This window comes from Mus musculus, chromosome 16 (genome assembly GCF_000001635.26).
Source record: "Mus musculus strain C57BL/6J chromosome 16, GRCm38.p6 C57BL/6J".
Taxonomy (NCBI): Eukaryota; Metazoa; Chordata; class Mammalia; order Rodentia; family Muridae; genus Mus; species Mus musculus.
The window spans coordinates 50268640-50288077 of record NC_000082.6 but is presented as its reverse complement, the minus strand read 5'-3'; the positions used below and the strand labels follow the sequence as shown (position 1 = coordinate 50288077).

The 19438-nt window shown below is 37.8% G+C and overlaps 1 protein-coding gene across 28 annotated transcripts in view; it reads left to right on the top strand.

The window, feature by feature from the left end:
• The window catches only part of Bbx (bobby sox HMG box containing), a 240623-nt gene that overhangs the window by 144389 nt on the left and 76796 nt on the right, over positions 1-19438 (top strand). For 23 of the 28 annotated variants that reach the window (NM_001347240.1, NM_027444.3, XM_006522549.4 and 20 more), the window contains 2 exons: positions 7539-7709; positions 13289-13531. In NM_001347240.1, coding sequence (NP_001334169.1) covers positions 7548-7709; positions 13289-13531 — 405 coding nt within the window. In that variant the 5' untranslated portion in view covers positions 7539-7547. The remainder of the gene's footprint in view (positions 1-7538; positions 7710-13288; positions 13532-19438) is intronic. The other 5 variants (XM_030249278.1, XM_006522561.4, XM_030249279.1 and 2 more) reach the window with 1 other exon arrangement.

Sequence of the window (19438 nt, the reverse complement as noted above, 5' to 3'; positions counted from 1 at the left end):
GCTCAGTGTAAACTTTGGAATGTTCCTATGAGTATTGAGATGGTAAATATCACATATACGTTACATCTAGAATTGAAGTCCAATTGAAATGACATGTTTTAGTTGTGTATTTGTATTGTTTTAAGAATTTTTTGGAATATAGCATCCTGAGTGATATGTGGTTAAAGATCAGAAAAGGAAAATATAGTCATTTATACTTTTTCAAGAACTATGTGCTTCAGACTAGGCTCTCTTTTATCCCAGGAGCTGTTTCAAGACTCTTACAGAAAACTGAAACTATGAATAAATTGAATAATCTTTATACTAGGTAGTCAGTATACATTTTTACTTATAGTAAAGTTTTATTTACATGTTATGTATGTAAGCAATTAATAATGATAAAGTGATGATAAAATTAAATAATTGTGATAAGATATGGAAGTATGGATATATGGAGCACTTCAGTATATTTGATAAAAGATTTGTTGGTGGTGCAATATAAATGGGTCAGCAATGCCTTCATTGGCAGGGCTCTTTCTCTGGTAGTCGTATGATGTTAGGATGGTGGTGCTGATAAACAAGCATGGTCTCACTCTAGGGGGCCTATGCTAATGTCTCCTGAAGCCTGAGTTACTTCTGGAGCAGAATGTTGGCATTGTCAGAACATGGTCTTTCTCATTTCTTTCAGGAGCATATGCACTGTCTTTTTCATCTTAACTAAGCATTTACTATATATTGTTGCCGTAGTTCTCAGTTTGGAACTGTGATAACAAAGCTAGCATAAACTTTTCCTTTCATCACAATTTCATGACTACAAAGCTCACTCTAACTGTAGACTTCTGCATAGGATTTTCTTTTCTTGATAAGTTGAGATGGCTCACCTTTTCCCTTAAAGGAAGAACTTTACAGTTTCTCTTTGGCATGTATTTGCTGATCTGAACTCCTAGCTTCACTATTCGTTTCCATCCTGGAGCCATCATTGAGATGAAGGTTGATTTGAAAGAGCTGGGCACTATTGAGTCTTGCTGTATGTTGTCTGCAGTGGGCTAGCAAGTGCCTAATACACAGGTAGTGTCACTTAACTAAGACATGACTTGTATCCCAGGTAAGATGGAGCTGAAAAGCACACAATTTCCACATGCTACTTAGGCTGGTTTCTAACTTAAAAATTAGTACTATATTTCTGGAATTTTCTCTGTAATCTTTTCAGATTACATTTACTGATGGTCTACCCTGTAAGGTGATAGAAAGACTAGGAAGATCTGTTTTACAAACATACTCTCTTTTGACTACATGACTTCATGCCAGTCAGACAAAGAAATGATGCTGCCTCCTCTTTCAGTGTTTGAGTCTAGAGATAGGGGAATGGGAGAAATCTTGTCTTTTCCTAAGCAGAAATGTAGGCTATTTGTGAGTGGGTAGATGCTGCCTGTTAAAGCTGTACTGCCTCTGAGCTGCATGGAAAAAGAGGGTGTGCTTGGCTGACACTCAAGGGAGCCTCTAAGTCAGTGTCTGGGTATTCAGTTGTCTGTCAGCACAGCTACCTGCAGAGTTTTCACAAAACGGAGGGCCAATGTGATGGCAGAGGGAGACATGTATTTGAGGCCTGCCTGCTAGTAATAAATCAATTTTCCCTCCACCATTTTCTTTGAACGTCTTTATTGACCTTCTCTTGCCTCTTTCTCTTCTAAAAAACCCAAATATTAAATATGAAATTAATAATTTATCATTAAATTAAATTAATTCAATTATTTATTATAATTTTATTATTATAGTTATTACTTGAGTTTTGATTATGAGACAGGTCTTAAGAAAATGGGCTTTCTAAGTTTGAAAAACATTTAACTGAAGTTCTCGCTAACATTTATAATTGATTATGAGGGACTGGCATTAAGAACCCATACCGAGACCCTAAGTTTGGTTCCCAGCACCTTACTACCACCTACACCTTTCAGTTCAGGGAATCCAATATCCTTTTCTAGATTTTGTGGGCATCTGTACTGCAGGAAATATTTTTAAAAATGAACCTGCCAACTCTCCGTAGTGCCGGACCATGCTTCTGCGGTCCTGCCGGCCTGGCAGCTCTGCGGCTAGCCCCCACAGCATCTGGCTCACTTATCCCTCGAGCCAATAGTTCCCTCTCTGCTATAGTCCCCTGTAATCGGAGGTCCCACACTTCAGTAACCAAATAGATACCTGGTAGAATCAAGACTCTTAATGCTTAATTATCCAATCAGATTTATGTATCAATAATACCACAATTTACAAGATGCCAATACAATAATTTCAGAGCCAATTGAAAATGATAAAAGCTTTATGCCGATATTTCTAACCTTGCGAAATCATAGCTACTTGTGGCTTGAAAATGTGCGGGTACATGCCAACAGCCATCTTGCTTCTCCTCCTCTGAGAGGCTCTCACCCTAACCCCCTTGCAACTCTTAGCTCCGCCTCCCTTTTCCCTGTCCAATCACAGATCTCCTCTGCACTAATGTAATTGGACAGGGAAAATCCTGCAACTCATCCATACTCAATGTGTACATCTATCTACATACCCGCCCCCCATATAAACGTAAGTGAAAGTAAAAATAGTTTTAAAGACTATAAAAATGGTGTACAGTTGTTGGAGTACAGTGAGTTTGTATTTTGGGACACTTATGCCCACAGAAAAGGCATACACACTGGTGGCATAAATGCTTATACAGTAAATAAATATTCAGTGTTTTAAATAGGGTCTTCAACACTTCGCAGCCCCAACAACAACTTTTGCTTTCATTTGGTTCATCAAGTACCTGAGATGGTCTTACAGTCGCAGATGATAGAATAACCCCCTTTGAATGAAATCCATCAATTGCTTCCTTTGCTGCATATAGAATGCTGGCTGAATTTGTACTTTGAGAAACAGCATCTAGAGTAAACTAAAATTTCACTATTAATAAAATGCCCACCTTCTCATTGATTATTGAGGGTAGTTTCTCAGGCTTACATCATTTTTGTCTTTCCTACTTCTTTTCTCAATATCTTAACTGTTTTTTAAGAATTATAATCAAGAACATCATTAACTCCTACTGTTTTACCTTCTTTTTACAGTTGGAAAGTAGACTAATCTAGCTTGCTAGGCTAGACAAGTGTAAATTATTCAAGTGTCCGGTTCACAGCTGGAGGTGCTGTACACCTTCATATTACACTTCCCTGACCATCCCATTCTGACATGTGCTATCTACAGTTCACGTATTGTTTTATTCATCTCTCAGGAATGCTAAAATTAAATGTCCTGTTTTATTTCTGACACTGTGCAGGGGCCGCCTTCTCTCTTTCCCCCATATCCAGGTGATTGTTGGTTTTCACACACCATAAGCGACATTGCCCTTTATATCAGAGTGGGACAGTTTCATTCCTCTTCCACATCAGGAAGAGAATGTCTAAATTCAGAGAAATGAAAGAGATGGTGGCTACTCTGAAGCCACCATAGTATACAAAAATAGTAGATCGTTGCCATAGTTAAAGACTGGGGTTTAATATAGCTGTTTGAAAATACTCACATCTAACTGATCTCAGTACTTTGGTATGTCAGGGGATAGAAAAATAAGGTTTGAACCATTATAAAAAAGACTCAACAGTAGAGGAAGGATTTGTCTATACTATTATTTAAAGGAAAATGTAGTGAAATTGCCAATATGAAGTTGTTATATGTTTTTCTCTTTAAGGAGAGTTACTTTTGAAGTCCCAGAAAGGATGCAGTAACTAAAGTAACATGCAGACTGTATAGAAAGACTGAAACCAGGTTATGCAGGATGGGAATAAAGGTGAACTGCAAACTGCACATACATTAGTGTGATGCTTGAGATTCTAGTTTATTTATGAATATTGAATTATATGTGCACAGGCATAGATTCAACCAGCCCCATAAAGAGTCAAGGAAAACAAACTTAAAAGCATTTATGCTGCTCTTGTCCAGGATCCTCCTTGTCATTGGTCCCCAAAATCTAAATACGATAGCATTTTATAAGAGATTTGGGCATCTTAGGATTTTAGTATCTGGAAAGGTTACTAAACACATAATGATGGTGTTTAGAATAAATGCTTGTTGTATGTAAAACTAATAGTATAATGTAATTCACAAGTCTTGAGGCTAAAATACATTTTTCTAAAGGCACTGGAAATACTTTGCTCTCTTCAATTGATAAAAGCCTAAGTGTATAGTTTCCCATTGATTTTTTTTTTTTTACTATTAAATATGTTATCTCATAAAACGTTGGATTCCCCAATATGGATTTAATTACCACTCAAGACAGCTTATCCTGAATGATTAATAAACCACAGCAGCAGCCATTTCCTTTGCTCTCTGCATGGCAATGGTATTTTTGGAAATTGTGCTGCCTGTGCCAAGTTTTATTTGTAGATAGAACGGGAGTTGTTAATGGCCTATCAATTCACAAGAAATCTTTGTTCCTTTATTAAGAGCATGCCAGATAACTAGTTCCATTAGAGTTTTCAATAACTTCTTGTGCTCTTAAAGCAGCCACACGAGCCATATAATTACTTCATTCAGCAGAAATTGTTGTTACAAAAGCCTTAGGAATACTGTTTTGCTTCCTCCTCCTCCTCCTCCTCCTCCTCCTCCTCCCCCTCCCCCTCCCTTCCCTTCCCTTCCCTTCCCTTCCCTTCCCTTCCCTTCCCTTCCCTTCCCTTCCCTTCCCTTCCCTTCCCTTCCCTTCCCTCCTTTTTTCTTTTTCATTCCTTCCTTTATTCTCTCCCTTCCTCCTTCTATCTCCCACTTTCCTCTGTTTTGTTTTTGGTTTAATCATAGACAAATGCATACATAGTGAAGGGTTTTTAATCAAAGTGAAAATTTTTATTTTATGAAAATATTTTATTGCTATCTTCAAGAAGAGAATTAGCTCACTGTCATCTTCAGTCAGCTGGTTGAATAACTCGCAGTGTACTCATACTTTGATATACTGAACTTTTAAAAATGAACAGGGTGTGTTAATTAAGAAGAGCATGGTATATTCAATTTCTCAGCCACGGGGATGCCTCAATAGGCATAATTGCAAATTAGCCTGATGATCAGAGTTTGATCCCTGAAACCTGTGTGTTAGAAGGAGAGAACCAACTTCTCCAAGCTATCCCTGACCACTCCGCCCTGCACACATAAGATAGAGATTTACCGGGTACAGAATGACATAGTTCCTGAGGCTATTGAAATTGGTCAAAGGAGATAGGTAAGCTGTTAGAGCCACAGTTGTCAAGCTATGTGTCACAACCCTTTTGAACCCTTTTGGAGGTCGAATGAGCACTTCCCTCTCTCCTTAGACACAAATATTTACATTACAATTCATAACAATAGCAAAAGTACTGTTATGAAATAGCAATGAAAATAATTTCAGGTTTGGTGGTCACAACATGAGGAACTGTATTAAAGGACCACAGCACTAGGAAGGCTGAGAACCACTGAGTTAGAGGGCGATGTTGATTAAATATAGTGAATGGACTGGAATCTGTACGGAAATATTTTTTGGATAAAAGTGGCATTCCTGGGGAGTAGGGAGAAAAATGGATTCCTTAAGAAATGGTACTGGTGGATGCCAAGAAGAGCTTGTTGACAGGAGCCTGATATAGCTCTCTCCCGAGAGGCTCTGCCAGTGTCTGATAAATACAGAAGTGGGTGCTCACAGCCATCCATTGGACTGAGCACAGGGTCCCCAATAAAGGAGCTAGAGAAAGGACCTAAGGTTTGCAGCCCCATAGGAGGAACAGCAATATGAACCAGACATTTCCCCCAGAGCTCCCTTGGACTCACCAAAGAGAACACATGGTGGGATTCATGGCTCTAGCTGCATATGTAGCAGAGAATGGCCTTGTGGGACATCAATGAGACGAGAGGCCCTTGGCCTTGTGAAGGCTTGATGCCCCAGTGTAGGGAAATGTCAGGACAGGGAAGTGGGAGTGGGTGGATTAGCGAGCAGGGGGAGAGGGGATGGAATAGGGTTTTTTTGGAGGGAAGAGAATAAAATTTGAAATGTAAATAAAGAAAATATCTAATTTTTAAAGAAGACAAAAAAATTTTAAAAAAGAAAGAAAAGAAAAAAGGAAGTGGTACTGGTACAGTTGGCTAACTATTCAGGGTGAATGAATGAACTAGTCCTAAGCTTTACTACTTTTATTAATGTGTTTCAGTGTCCAAATGATGTCATACAGGTTTTAAAAGGAAACTCTAGTGGATAGCTTTTGGTTTTGAAGTGAGAACAACGTAAGCATAACTCAAAATCTAGAAGTAAGCAAGGTGGATGAATTTGCCTGCATTATGTTGTTTATAAGGCCTGAGAACAGTATGAGTCTTGATGTTTTATGTGCATGGACCCAAGATTGCTTTAGGATGATGTTCTAAATTTAGTGACATTATATTGTAAGCATTGTATTGGTGCAGATATTTATGGGGTGAGGGAGGGATGTATGTTTGTGCATAACTGTCATTATCTCTTCCTAGCTCATTTAATGTTTGAGAGAACTTCCCTGTAATATTTGAGTTTTACATGAGCATATATGAATAGCAATCAATATCAAATGAATGAGAACTTATATGTGAGATAACAAACGTGATGGCATGTAAGAGAGTGCTTAGTGTCTCTTCACCCTAGGATTGTTTGATTTGGAGATGATGGTGTGCTGTCACTACCTACCTCATGTGGACACCACAATGCTTTTATCATCAACAAGAACTGTTTCTCAAGTCATTACAAAATAGTGGGGAATTTGCAGGGTCTAAAGGATATCAATGTATTTATAACCTGGTTATTTCTTAGCTATTTTCACCAGTTATGCATTTAAAAATTTGTAAATGCTTAATGCCCACTCTTTCTTTAAAAAAATAAGGCCATGTATATGCTAGAGAGATTAAAAAATGTGTGATTTTTTTTGTCATAATACATGACGACTCAATCTGCTTCATGACCCATAATGTGTTCATGCTCCAAGCATTTGGAAAGTGCAGTTTTCAAATGTGTATTTTACTGTATGAAACACTTTTATTTCAAACCTAGACCAAGAGGAATCAAGTGACTCTTAGAAAGCATTTATTTAATATTACAAGCACATTTTTCTTAGTATAGACTGCAAAATTCACTTGAGTGAAGTAGCAGCCATGACAGAACATGTGGAGGGCTCCCCTGGGAGTAGTCCCTCTGCTCCCTGAGAAGGCATCTTGCATCAGGCTTGTGATGGGAACCAGGTGACAGCCTGAATAAGCATGAACAGGGGAACGTAACTGGTAATCCTCTAATATCTCATTTAGGTCTTAAGTTTTGAATTAACTGAGTGGAAAGAAGTAGACTTATTAAGGTAATTTTTTTTAAAGCTCAATTTAGCCCATTAAAATGAATGCATGATTATGTACTTAGGATTCTCACTGAATCCAGTAAATGTGTGAGCTGATAGATGGTTTAGAAATTAAAATTGTAATCCAATGAGAGCTAACTGGGCAAAACAAGTAATTTTGATTAAACTGACTTTGGTTCATATTCACGTTTTCTCCATCTTCTGTCCCCTCCCCCCTTCTAGGTCACAGTAATGAAAGGCAGTAATAGAAATAAAGACCATTCAACAGAAGGAGAAGGGGACGGAAAACGACCAAAACGGAAGTGTCTTCAGTGGCATCCGTTGCTAGCTAAGAAACTTCTGGACTTTTCAGAGGAGGAGGAGGAAGACGAGGAAGAGGAAGATATTGATAAAGTAAGCCTTCCACTCACCTCAAGTATATTTAGGCATCAATCATTTTCTAGAAAACATAGTAAAGGTTTCTATAATTTAGTTCCTGCTTAACTGCTAAAATTTAGCCTTCATTGTTCTTCTAATAGTTTAGAGCACAAGGAATCCGTCTCTAGCAATTCTGTCAAGTCTCAATTTGTGTACTGAGATTACAGTGGGGCTCTTCATGAAGCTTTGTGTGTTTACTTGTGCCCTGTTCTTTGCTTCCAGCCCAGATTTGGCCCTTGCCGTCAGGCAGTTTCAGAGCTCTTGTTCGTCTTCGTCTTCATTGCAGTGCCATTGTGGTATCTGGCTGTACCCATTCCAGTCCCTGAAGACTGTGGCCGCACTGCAGTCTTCAGAGTTCCCTTTTTCTCCAATCCCCGCTTCCACCTCCATGCATGAACAGCTAGCCCCAGAACTTAAGATAATTGACTTTTCATTACTTCAGTAAGAACTACCTCCTTGGGAGGCCAAACTTGTATTCAAGCTAGGATTTCTTCATTGCACTCATAGCTGTTTCCCCTGTGGTTAGCTGTACGCTTGTTGTGTTTGCCTTTCTGACCCGAGAAGCTCTGTGACAGTAGAGGGTTTGCCCCATTTGTCCAGTTTCTGCTGCCTCAGAATCGTGTAGTGCCTGGCCCATAGCAGACATAGAGTATGCATGCACTGAATGGAGGAACAGAAGGCTAGTGTCTGTCATGGCAGATTATACAGGTATATGGTTTTCAGTGTTTTTCAGGCCGTGGACATCCAGTCAGCTTTCTCTGAACAACAAACATCTAACAGAACTCATCTTCCGAGGAGTGAGCCCATTCCCACATATGCCCTCTCCCGTTATGTAGACAGCATTTTGTTTGTGAGGCATGTTTCAGTGCCTGTTTAATTTTAACATTGTTTTGAAATGGAAGCTTCGAATGATGCTACTCTTGATTTTAGGAAATTGCTGACTTTATGCTTCCTTTGACTTTTCTGACGCATTTGCCTGTTGATTACTTGGTCCTTCCGTTTGTCTCCTCTAGCACTTTCTTCTGTTTCTATAGCTTCCTTCACTTCCATTCTTTCCTGGCTTCTTTCAGTTCATTCCCGTATATTACTTTACCCTTGCATATTAATGCTTACATCTCTATAAAGTTTTACGTCTGCAATCTCAGCACTTTGGGAGACTTAGTCAACGGGAGTGAGAGTTTGAGGCTAGCTTTGGCTGTGTAGTAAATTTTGTCTCAAGAAACTAAACAAAAGTAGCTGTCCCTGAGCCTGGATCTTTAATCTCTGTCTCCATCATGGATTCTTATCCTGAACTCTATTCTCATATTTCAGACTGTCTACTGTATCCACATCTCTACTTCTGTACTCTGTCTCTATCTCTTCTCTACCTCTATCTCTATCTCTCTGTCTCTGTCTCTAATCTTCCTATCTACGTCTCTCTCTCTCTCTCTCTCTCTCTCTCTCTCTCTCTCTCTCTCTCTCTCTCTCTCTCCCTCTCTCTCTCTCTCTCAGGAATGTTGGTTTCAATGTGCTCAAAACTAGGCTTTTACTTTTCTCCTCCACATCTTGTCTGTCTTTCCTTTATGAGTAAAGGCAACTACAACATTTCCAGTTAATGCTTACCTTGCTTGATTTTGCTCAAGCTTTCTATCTATCCACAAAGTCTCCCACTTGTACCTTTCAAATCATGTCCTTTATGTGACTCCTTTTTGAAATCCCTTTTGAACTACCGTGGTGCAAGCCACCACTATTTCTAGCAGAAATTATTTTATTCCCACCCATCTTTCTTCCTCCATGCTTCCTCTTGTATTGTCTGTTCTGCACAAAGCAGTCACAGGAATCCCTTTAGAATGGGAAGCCAGTCACACCACCTCCCTGCTTAACAAGGGCAGGGATTGTGTCCTCACTGCTCTGTTAAAACAGGGCCTGGCCAAGGCAAGTCCCCAGTAAACAGTTGTTGAGTGAAAGATTAAAGATCAATTTACTCTGTCTTAGAAATGTCCCTATCCCCCTATTCTTTAGTCTCAGAATTTTAGGTCTTAATATCCAGATATTATCCCACTGGCAGGTGTCCACTTAGCTACCAATAGTTACTTCAAATACAAATTACCCATCACTATTTCTTCTACCTTTCATGGGATTATTTTTCAATTTTAAACTCCAGTTAAATACCAACTGCTCTTGATTCTATCTTGGATATTATCGGTGTCCTTATAGCATATTCCTATTCCTCTTTTCCGGATTTCTACTCTTTTCCCTGGACGTTGGAAGTAAACTTAATTGCCTTCTCAAGGTTTGGTTGCTATGATTTACTCACAGAATCCACACTCTGCAGTATCAGCAGCCGCTCTTTCTCTAAAATACAACTCTAACACTGTCCATTTACACATGGCTCTGCATTTGTGTTAGGGACTTGTCTTGTTACTGCAACACACCACCTGATAAGAGCAACATGAGGCAATATGTATTATTACAGTTCCCCGACATGTAGTCCAGCATAGCAGGGAGAACATAGCAACAGTGGGAGGAGACAGCTGTCACATGGTGTTCATAGTATGCAGAGAGCAATGGATGTTACTGCTCAGCTCTTTCTATCTCACTTAACCTAATCTAGAAAACTCCGTAGCAGAGATTTTTGTTTCTATGATGACTGTAAATCCTGTCAAGATTAACTGTAACACCAATGCATCCCCCTTAAGTACCAGTATTTATAACATTTTAAGAGGTGCTTGGTAAATAAAAATAAAATCAGCTGTTTTTAATCTCTATTTTCTTGTTGTTGATGTAATTGCTTACTTTCCAGTTGACTGATTTAATGAAATAACTATAAAATTAGAAAGTACTTAAGAATTTTTGATGCCCATACTTAGAACAATAAAATGCTGACAGTTGGTTTCAAAGCAACAACTGGTGTGTGGATTCAAATTCCCACTTTTCACCATGGCAGAGAACATTCTTCACAAAGTGGTCCATATTTTCTACCACCTTCTTACCAAAACCTAGTCTCATTTTTCCTGTATTGTTCTATAGAGCTGTATGCTGATGATTGAATGAAGTTCTAAGCCCCTGTTTCTGCTTCTCCCCACATCCCTACTGATAAGTCAACATATCAACATGTTCTGATCCAACTTTCAAAATCTTCTCTAGGAAGGACACCCTTGTCCTTCTGTATTTACAAGTGCTTATCAGCAAATTGCTTTCTAATTCATTTTTTATATGTATTTTCTCCTTTGAAAATAGTTATTTTTCAGCATATAGTTTGAGTTTTATAATATACACAAAAATTAGTTATTTCTGAAGAAAATAGGATTATTTCTATAATTTACATAATACATTTATTCGTAATTTTCCTTAGCTTCATAGCTTCAGAATACCAAATAGATATCATTTGGAAACTCTAGTGATTATATACATAATGTAGGAAATAAACCTGTACTCTTTATTCTCAGTAATTTTAATATTTCTGAGTCAGCCATAGTTTCTAGGCTTTTCTTTATTACTTGTGTTTAAAGTTAATTAATGGTTCATTTGTTATATTTCCAACATTTACTTAAAAGTGTTCAAAAGTAGCTAACTTGAGTCTAGAAGGTAGCTCAGAAGGTCAGCACACTTACCATGCAGACCTGGCAAATTTAGTTAAATTCCTAGAAGTCATGTAAAAATTGATGAGAGGAATGTATTAGTCAGGGTTCTCTAGAGTCACAGAACTTATGGATAGTCTCTAGATAGTAAAGGAATTTATTGATGACTTACAGTTGGCAGCCCAATTCTCAACAATTGTTCAGTCGCAGCTGTGAATGGAAGTCCAAGGATCTAGCAGTTACTCAGTCTCTCACACAGCAAGCAGGTGAAGGAGCAAGAGCTAGACTCCCTTCTTCCAATGTCCTCATATTGTCTCCAGCAGAAAGTGTAGCCCAGATTAAAGGTGTGTTCCTTAAACTCGGAGATTTAATCTTCTGGAATCCATAGCCACTATGGCTCAAGATCTCCATACCAAGACCCAGATAAGGATCTCCAAGCCTCCAGATAAGGGTCACTGGTGAGCCTTCCAATTCTGGATTGTAATTCATTCCAAATATAGTCAAGTTGACAACCAGGAATAGCCACTACAAGGACCAACTCAACAGAGTTGTCATGTTGTGTCAAGGGTACACTCCTCCTGCCACCCCATCATACCAACATTCACACACTAATACTAATTTTTAAAAAATGATAAGTTGGAATAAGCAAGTGATTCACTATATAGTATATGTTTCCTGCTTTCCGATAAATATGGTGTGAAGGAGCACAGTTACCTGCTACTTGTGGTTCTTGCACTCTCTGGGCACTGGTCAGGAACCGCTTCAAAGCCACAGAACCAGAAATTCAGAGCCTAGCAAAATCCTTTATTAACAAGGACTCTAGAGTCTCTAGTCTACTTGTGAGGTAGCAGGACTGCTGCCTTTCTGAGTAGTGCAGACTGATGACTGACTACCTTGAACCTTCTTGGTTTTGTTCATAGAATAAGAAATGAAAGCCACAAACGTATCCAATCTGGATTTCTGCACATGATTGTGTTGTTCATAAGAAACATTGCAGAATTATACTTTAGTCTTAGAGATGCTGCATTCACAATATTTTCTGAGATCTGTGAACACAGATTGTGCTTCATGCAATTTAATCTGGCTGTGATATGCTGGAAGTGTTATGAGGAGGATTCAAAAGAGAGAGACTAGGCCATAGGCCAACAAGCCCGAGAATTGCACAGATGCAGAAGGGCAATGAGTAGACTTGGTGCTTTATGGAAGACCTCAAAGACCTTGAATAGCAATCAACAAAGTGCTTAGGAAAGAAAGGACTTAGAATTAAGGTTGATGTTTAAGCCTAGGGGAATTTATCCTTATTGTCATAACTCCTTGGAACATAAGACTGATGTTTATGCCTTTAAAGTTGTACTTTGAAGTTCTTTAAAACAATTATGTAAAGGGTTATATTGATACTTTATATAAGAAGCTCTACTTCTGGCATCTGCAAAAGCTTGAATATTCTATATTTGCGTTTTATTATGTTTGCTTTCATGGTAAATATTTCTTTCTGTGTGGTTAGCTATAAGGTATTATGTTTTAATGAGCAGAAAAGGCGAATATCCCTGTATTTTCATGTGGATATCATTAATCTTGAGACTCATAAACCACAAAATCATTTTTTTGTTCACTCTTAGCAATTGGTTAAATGTTAATACCAGATAATGAGTTAGCCTCTGCAGATATAAGGTAAAGAAAAGAATTTTGTCCTCAAAAGGCTCACTGCTTAGTGAGAGAGAAAAAAGGTAAGTAATTATAAAACAATGTAATATATGCTATAATACAGATATGCAGAGGTTACCATGGAAACTATACAGGACACATCATAAGCTAGTTACCAACCACCAAGAGTACTAAGAGTAATTAATGATCTTTTTTAAATTACGTTTTCAGTTTGTTAAATGTTTAAATGAAGCTAAGGAAAACAATAGAATTTGCGAATCAAAATTGGTTGTTAAATCAAAATAGTTGGAGCTGGGTTAAGTACATGGCTTTTGCTTTGGTTGGTGGTAGGTTCAACTTCTTGAGGCGGATGGCCTAGAGCAAGATGTTGCTGAGACTGAAGATGATGAGTCACCTGAGCAGCGAGCCCGGAGACCAATGAATGCATTTCTTTTATTTTGCAAGCGCCACCGCTCCCTTGTCCGACAGGAACACCCAAGGCTTGATAACCGAGGTGCTACCAAGATACTAGCTGATTGGTGGGCTGTTCTTGATCCTAAGGAAAAGCAGAAATATACAGACATGGCCAAGGAGGTAGGTTACAAGGACAAGGTATGATAGTAATTATGGAAGCCAGTTCTATAAAACTTACGCGACAAATATGCAGTGGCCCTTGTTAATGGTGTCATCTTCTATAGTCATCAAATGCTAAGGAAAAAGATGACAATCTAAGAGAGTTTTCTTCTGATATCACAAGAATATATTAAGTTTATCACAGAATGATAAAGTTCTGATGATAAATAACATTTGTGCATGTGCGTGTGTATTAATCTCTGGTCTCAGATTTTTAAAAAATTTTTTTCATTAGATAGTTTCTTCATTTACATTTCAAATGCTATCCCAAAAGTCCCCTATACCCTTCCCCCACCCTGCTTCCTAACCCACCCACTCCTGCTTCCTGGCCCTGGCATTCCCCTGTACTTGGGCATATGATCTTCCCAATACCAAGGGCCTCTCCTCCCATTGATGGCCGACTAGGCCATCTTTTGATACATATTCAGCTAGAGTCAAGAGCTCCGGGGTACTGGTTAGTTCATATTGTTGTTCCTCCTATACGGTTGCAGACTCCTTCAGCTCCTTGGGTACTTTCTCTAGCTCCTCCGTTGGGGGCTCTGTGTTCTATCCAATAGATGACTGTGAGCATCCACTTCTGTATTTGCCAGGCACTGGCATAGCCTCACAAGAGACAGCTATATCAGTGGTTTGTGTGCCTGCTAGCAATACCATTTGTAAGAGCCTTGTTTCTATAGTGTAGCATAAAACTAGGAAACCCATACATGAATGAAACAGGATGTGGTGTGTAACGTTTAAACAGTTGTAGTTGGTGAGAAACATTTCCACGTGGGAAGGTGGCATGTGAATTCCCAAATGATAGCAATAACTAAATATATTCAAAAAGTGCTGTAGTAGATTTGTTTCTACAGTAATCTGGAATTAATATGAGATCATTGTACATTAAGTATGAGCAGACTTAGGTCTAGGTAAAGAATAAGTAGTGTCATTGTTGTTAAGTCTGAACGGAATAATTCTAACATTATTTCCTTAGTGTTTCAGCTTGCAAAAAAAAAACCAAAACAAAACACTTGATTCATAAAAATCCCTGCCACTCCATTAACTTCTGTGCGGAGAAAAAGGAGCCAGTGGGGGATAAAATAATGTAATTTTGAGATATTTTTATTAGACATCTCAGTATGAAGAAAAATAATACTTTCAGTTGTGGTTTTATCGAGTTGTTTAATAAGGGAAACTGCAACATAAAATTCTTTTAAAACATTCAGGGAAATTTGATTCCAGTGTATAAATGACGAGTGTTGCTGTGTAATTAATGATCGCACAAGGCTTTAGGAATTTACTAATTGTTAAAGATAGAATTTTAACTATCCTTGGTATCTATTAAATTTAAAATCAATTACAGCAACCTACGTGATTTTTAAATGTTTCAATAGATTTCCACAAGCGTAAAGTAATTAACAATAAACCTTTCTCATTAAATAGGTTTCCATCCTTACATACTCATACTTTATGTGATAAAGTAAACAATTATCTGAGGCTTCCCGGGGAGCAGCATACGCTTCCTATAATTAAACACTTGAGTTTGATTTTGGACAACATGTAGCATATTGCCAATATCCTGTTTGCCTTTTCTTAAATACAGCTCATTTACAAACCCAATAGGTGGCCACTTTTTAAAGTAGGAACTATTATTTTTACATAGGAAATCCCTTATTAATTACTTAATTAGCTTCACAATATTTGCCATTGTGGTGCTATGATGAAATCTATTTAGGTAGCCCCCTGCAGCCTACAAGTGGAAACCAGAATGTCCCACGTCGCATCTTGCCTTGTTTATAGTTACTCATATAAAATATTATCTCATTTATGCTCCAAAGTCTAATCGATTCAGCTACTTCCAAATTATCACACAATTGGTCTCTCAGGGTTCCTTCTTTCAGCTTAGTTACTAAATGTTTCACAGTTACATTAAAGTACAAGTAATTGTGCTGAAGCCTTTTTTTTTGTTAACGTTGTAGCCTTAATTGACGGTCAGTTCATTCAGCTGATGTTTATTAAGAAGTTTTAGTATTCCAGACTTTATGGTAGTTATGAGTGATACAAAGAAGGGCCCTGGTCTTCAAGACCAGGTCATTTGAAAATTACTTCAGGTGTAACTTTTCAACTTTGAATCCTCAATTGTGAGTGTTTTACTAAACACAAGCCATGCTTTCAGCACAGTGCATGAATGCTTTACATCGTTTCCCATTTGTATCTTTGCCTTTATTAGAGTGAGAATAGTCTTGTTTACCCACAGGAGTATAGCCTTAGAATGTATCCTTAGCTTTTTTTTTGTCATTATGCAAACATCATAGTTTATTTACCCAACCAAGACCTTTTTTTACAGAGCAAAGCAATATAATCTTATGAGACCACCATTGTGGTATGTAGGTAACAAAAACATTATTGTAATTTTTACTTTTCTTATTCTGATTTTAAAAGAAGCATCTCTTTAAAAGTGTGAGTAGCAATATGACCCCCTCCTCCCTCCCTTCCTCCCTCCCTCCCTCCCTCCCTCCCTCCCTCTCTCTCTCTCTCTCTCTCTATATATATATATATATATATATATATACACACACACATATACACACATAAATATATATACACATATATACATATTTATACACATAGAAATACACACATATGCATATATAAATGTATTAAGCTGGTTGAAAAATTTCATGTTGCTTCTTTTGTAATGAAAAAGGTTAAAGAGCTTAAAGAAAATTATTAAACCAAGTGATCATTTTTGAGAAAAATATAAACATTTCATAAACAGAATAGTGGGCATATGAGTTATGCATTAGACTTCTTAGTGCATGTTCAGAATGAATCTTTACTAAGTCTTTTTTCCCCTTACCCAATCCTCCATCATTAAAGTAACAAGGTTAATTGTTTTATGTGAGTGCACAAGTGTGCACATACGCATGTGCATGTGGATGGAGATCAGAGGACAGCATTTCCTATGTGGGTTCTAGTGATCTAAGTCAGACTTTCAGGCTAGCATCATCACTACTGAGCCATCTCGTCAGCACAAAGTTAAAAATGTTAATGAAATCATATTTTTAAAATATTTTTTAAGATTAGTACAAACTAAGGAAATGACTTTTCTCCTAATTACCTATACCTAAGGAAAGTTATACCTTCAACAGATTTGTATTCTAAAGGAACTGTTCTTGCCACATTAACTTTCCTCTCACAGGATGTCAGTAGCCATATCCATAGGCAGTTCCACTGCTTTCTTTTTTGATATGTGCCTTTTCTACAAAGCAACATCATTTTTTAAGTATATAATTCCTATTGACTTGCTTTGTCATGAAGGTTTTTTCCATTAATATATAAATTGAAATACTTTTCAACCAAAACGTTTTTGTTTATTAAAGCGATAAACCTAATTCACTGTTTTGTCATGTAAAAATGGCAAAAACAGTTTTTGTTTCTGTTTTGAAAATTCGCAAGAATAACTCACACCAAAAGTACACTCCATCCCACTGTCCTACTGATGAGTTTACACTGCATGACACTGTCCTACTGGTGAGTTTATACTGCATCTCACTGTCCTACTGATGAGTTTACACTGCATGACACTGTCCTACTGGTGAGTTTATACTGCATCTCACTGTCCTACTGATGAGTTTACACTGCATGACACTGCCCTACTGGTGAGTTTATACTGCATCTCACTGTCCTACTGATCAGTTTACACTGCATCCCACTGTCTTACTGGTCAGTTCACACTGCAGCACACTGTCCTACAGACCAGTTTACACTGTATCCCACTGTCCTGGTGAGTTTACACTGCATCTCACTGTTCTACTGATGAGTTTAGACTTCTGTGAAGGAACAGTTTTGAAACTAAGGAGGTACAGATTAGTACCACTTCTCAATTCTCCCCTGCATTATGACCTCTGGGTGTCTGTTGTCATTTCTGCCTGTTGATGAGGAAAAAGAAAGCTCGAATAGAACTATGGTAAGGGTTCCTTCAGCTCCCCATAATGGATATAAGACAAAATGTGTGTTAGATCTCTTTTATAAAATGTTAGATAATTTTCTCTATAATCTCTTCACTAGTAAGGTAGAATGTTTTTTTTTCCAGAGTTGTACTGAGGTTGCCATTTTTCACTCTATGTAGACCTAGGCTGTATTAATAACTATAAACGCTAATGGACACTGAGATAGCACCCCACACTCAATTAAAATTAAATAAATGGAGAAAACCTTTCATTACTATTAAAGTGCATTGTAGATCAAATTTCCCCTTATGTAATGATCTGAAAAGTGTTTATAGTTGGAGACCCCATTTTAAAGCATTAACAGAATAGATTACTGCCTTTTGTTATATAATAATGTCATTGTCAGATATAAAGGAAGTAAAATACTGTGACAGAGGGTATGCATTTAGTGACAGTACTAAATAACAAAAGAAGCAGCAATTAGATTGCTCCTTTTTTATTTTTGCTAACAAAATACAAAATACAACATTGAATGCCTCCAAGAGGAAGGAGCCATTTGTAAAGCAAGTTGAAGTTAGAGTATTTAATCAGCTGGATATCTTCAGAAAAGAAAGTTGAGGACCATGAGGCGAATTTTGATTTTTATAAAATTTTGAAAGTCTTGTGATCTTTGAGAATTTTTCATCAAAATCTTAGGATCGATTGTCTGTGTGATTGATGTTCTTGGAGGATAAATGAGCTTCCTGCTCACCTCCAGCCTGAGCAGCATGGCCCTGGATGGCTGCGTAGATGGGGCCTATCTCTTGAGTCCTCCTGTGATGATGGATTTTGTCCACACAGTTGACCTACATGGTAGTTATTACACTTAGCTATTTGCTCCAGACTGTATACCAAGTCTTCCAGCATTACTTATTTTCCCTGTCTCCATTATAATTTCTTTCCTGGTAACCTTGTCATAACAAATGATTAAGCTTTTCTGTTGTCTCTTATAGCCGAATCAGATCAAATAATTGGTGAGCTACCAAGTTCCAAGGGCATATTGGAGTCTTTACACTCTGACGCTGCTCTTATCTCTGACCTTTCTTGCTGCCCATAGCTTAATGTTTTTATATGAATTTACATGTTATTGCTCTTAGTCATTCAATTTTTAAGCTCCTCTAATCAGTATATACTTGACTAGGGTTCTAATGTTGTACTTCAGTGGTAAAATGCTTACCTAGCATATCTGAGGCTCTGGTTTCAATCTTCAGCAAAAAACAAAAGCTAAAAAATAAAAATGTTATATGCTTGTATTGAGCATTTACATTGAGTTTAAGGATCTAAGGATTCACATTATGATATAATTACATAGTATTGTCCCTCATAGTTAATTGTCAGTTAAACATTTTCTAAAACATCCCTCATATGTCAGGCCTTTTTCTATTGCACACTTGTTATTTACTTGCTGTATTATAGACCCATTGTAGAACCAGTGTTCATGCTTGATTCAGAGCAGGGACTGTATATTATGTGTAGACAGAAATGTTTGTGTAGTTAATTGTAGCTTGTGAGCAATATGAAAGGAGGGACTCTGCCTTGATTCATGCTTTCTGTCTCCAGTGTGTAAGAAGAGTATGTCTTCTGGCCAGTGTTCACTGGGCCTGCAGTGAAGGTGCATAGTATAGAGACAAGAGAGTAAGAAACTACATGGGTGATTGTTGGAGCCTTCTGTTTTCCTTAGCACTATCATAAGTTAGTGTAATCTGGCCTTCATAACATCATCAGTGGATGATTCATTGATCAGGTGACAGTATAATTTCCACTACGCTTGATTTTCACTGAAACAGATCACTAAGGGACTCGTAGCAATATGTTACTAGTGAAGAAGGTATCCAAGAATTGAATATGAGGAGAAGGGCCCTCCCAAGAAGCCAGACATTCAAGTACTAACGATATC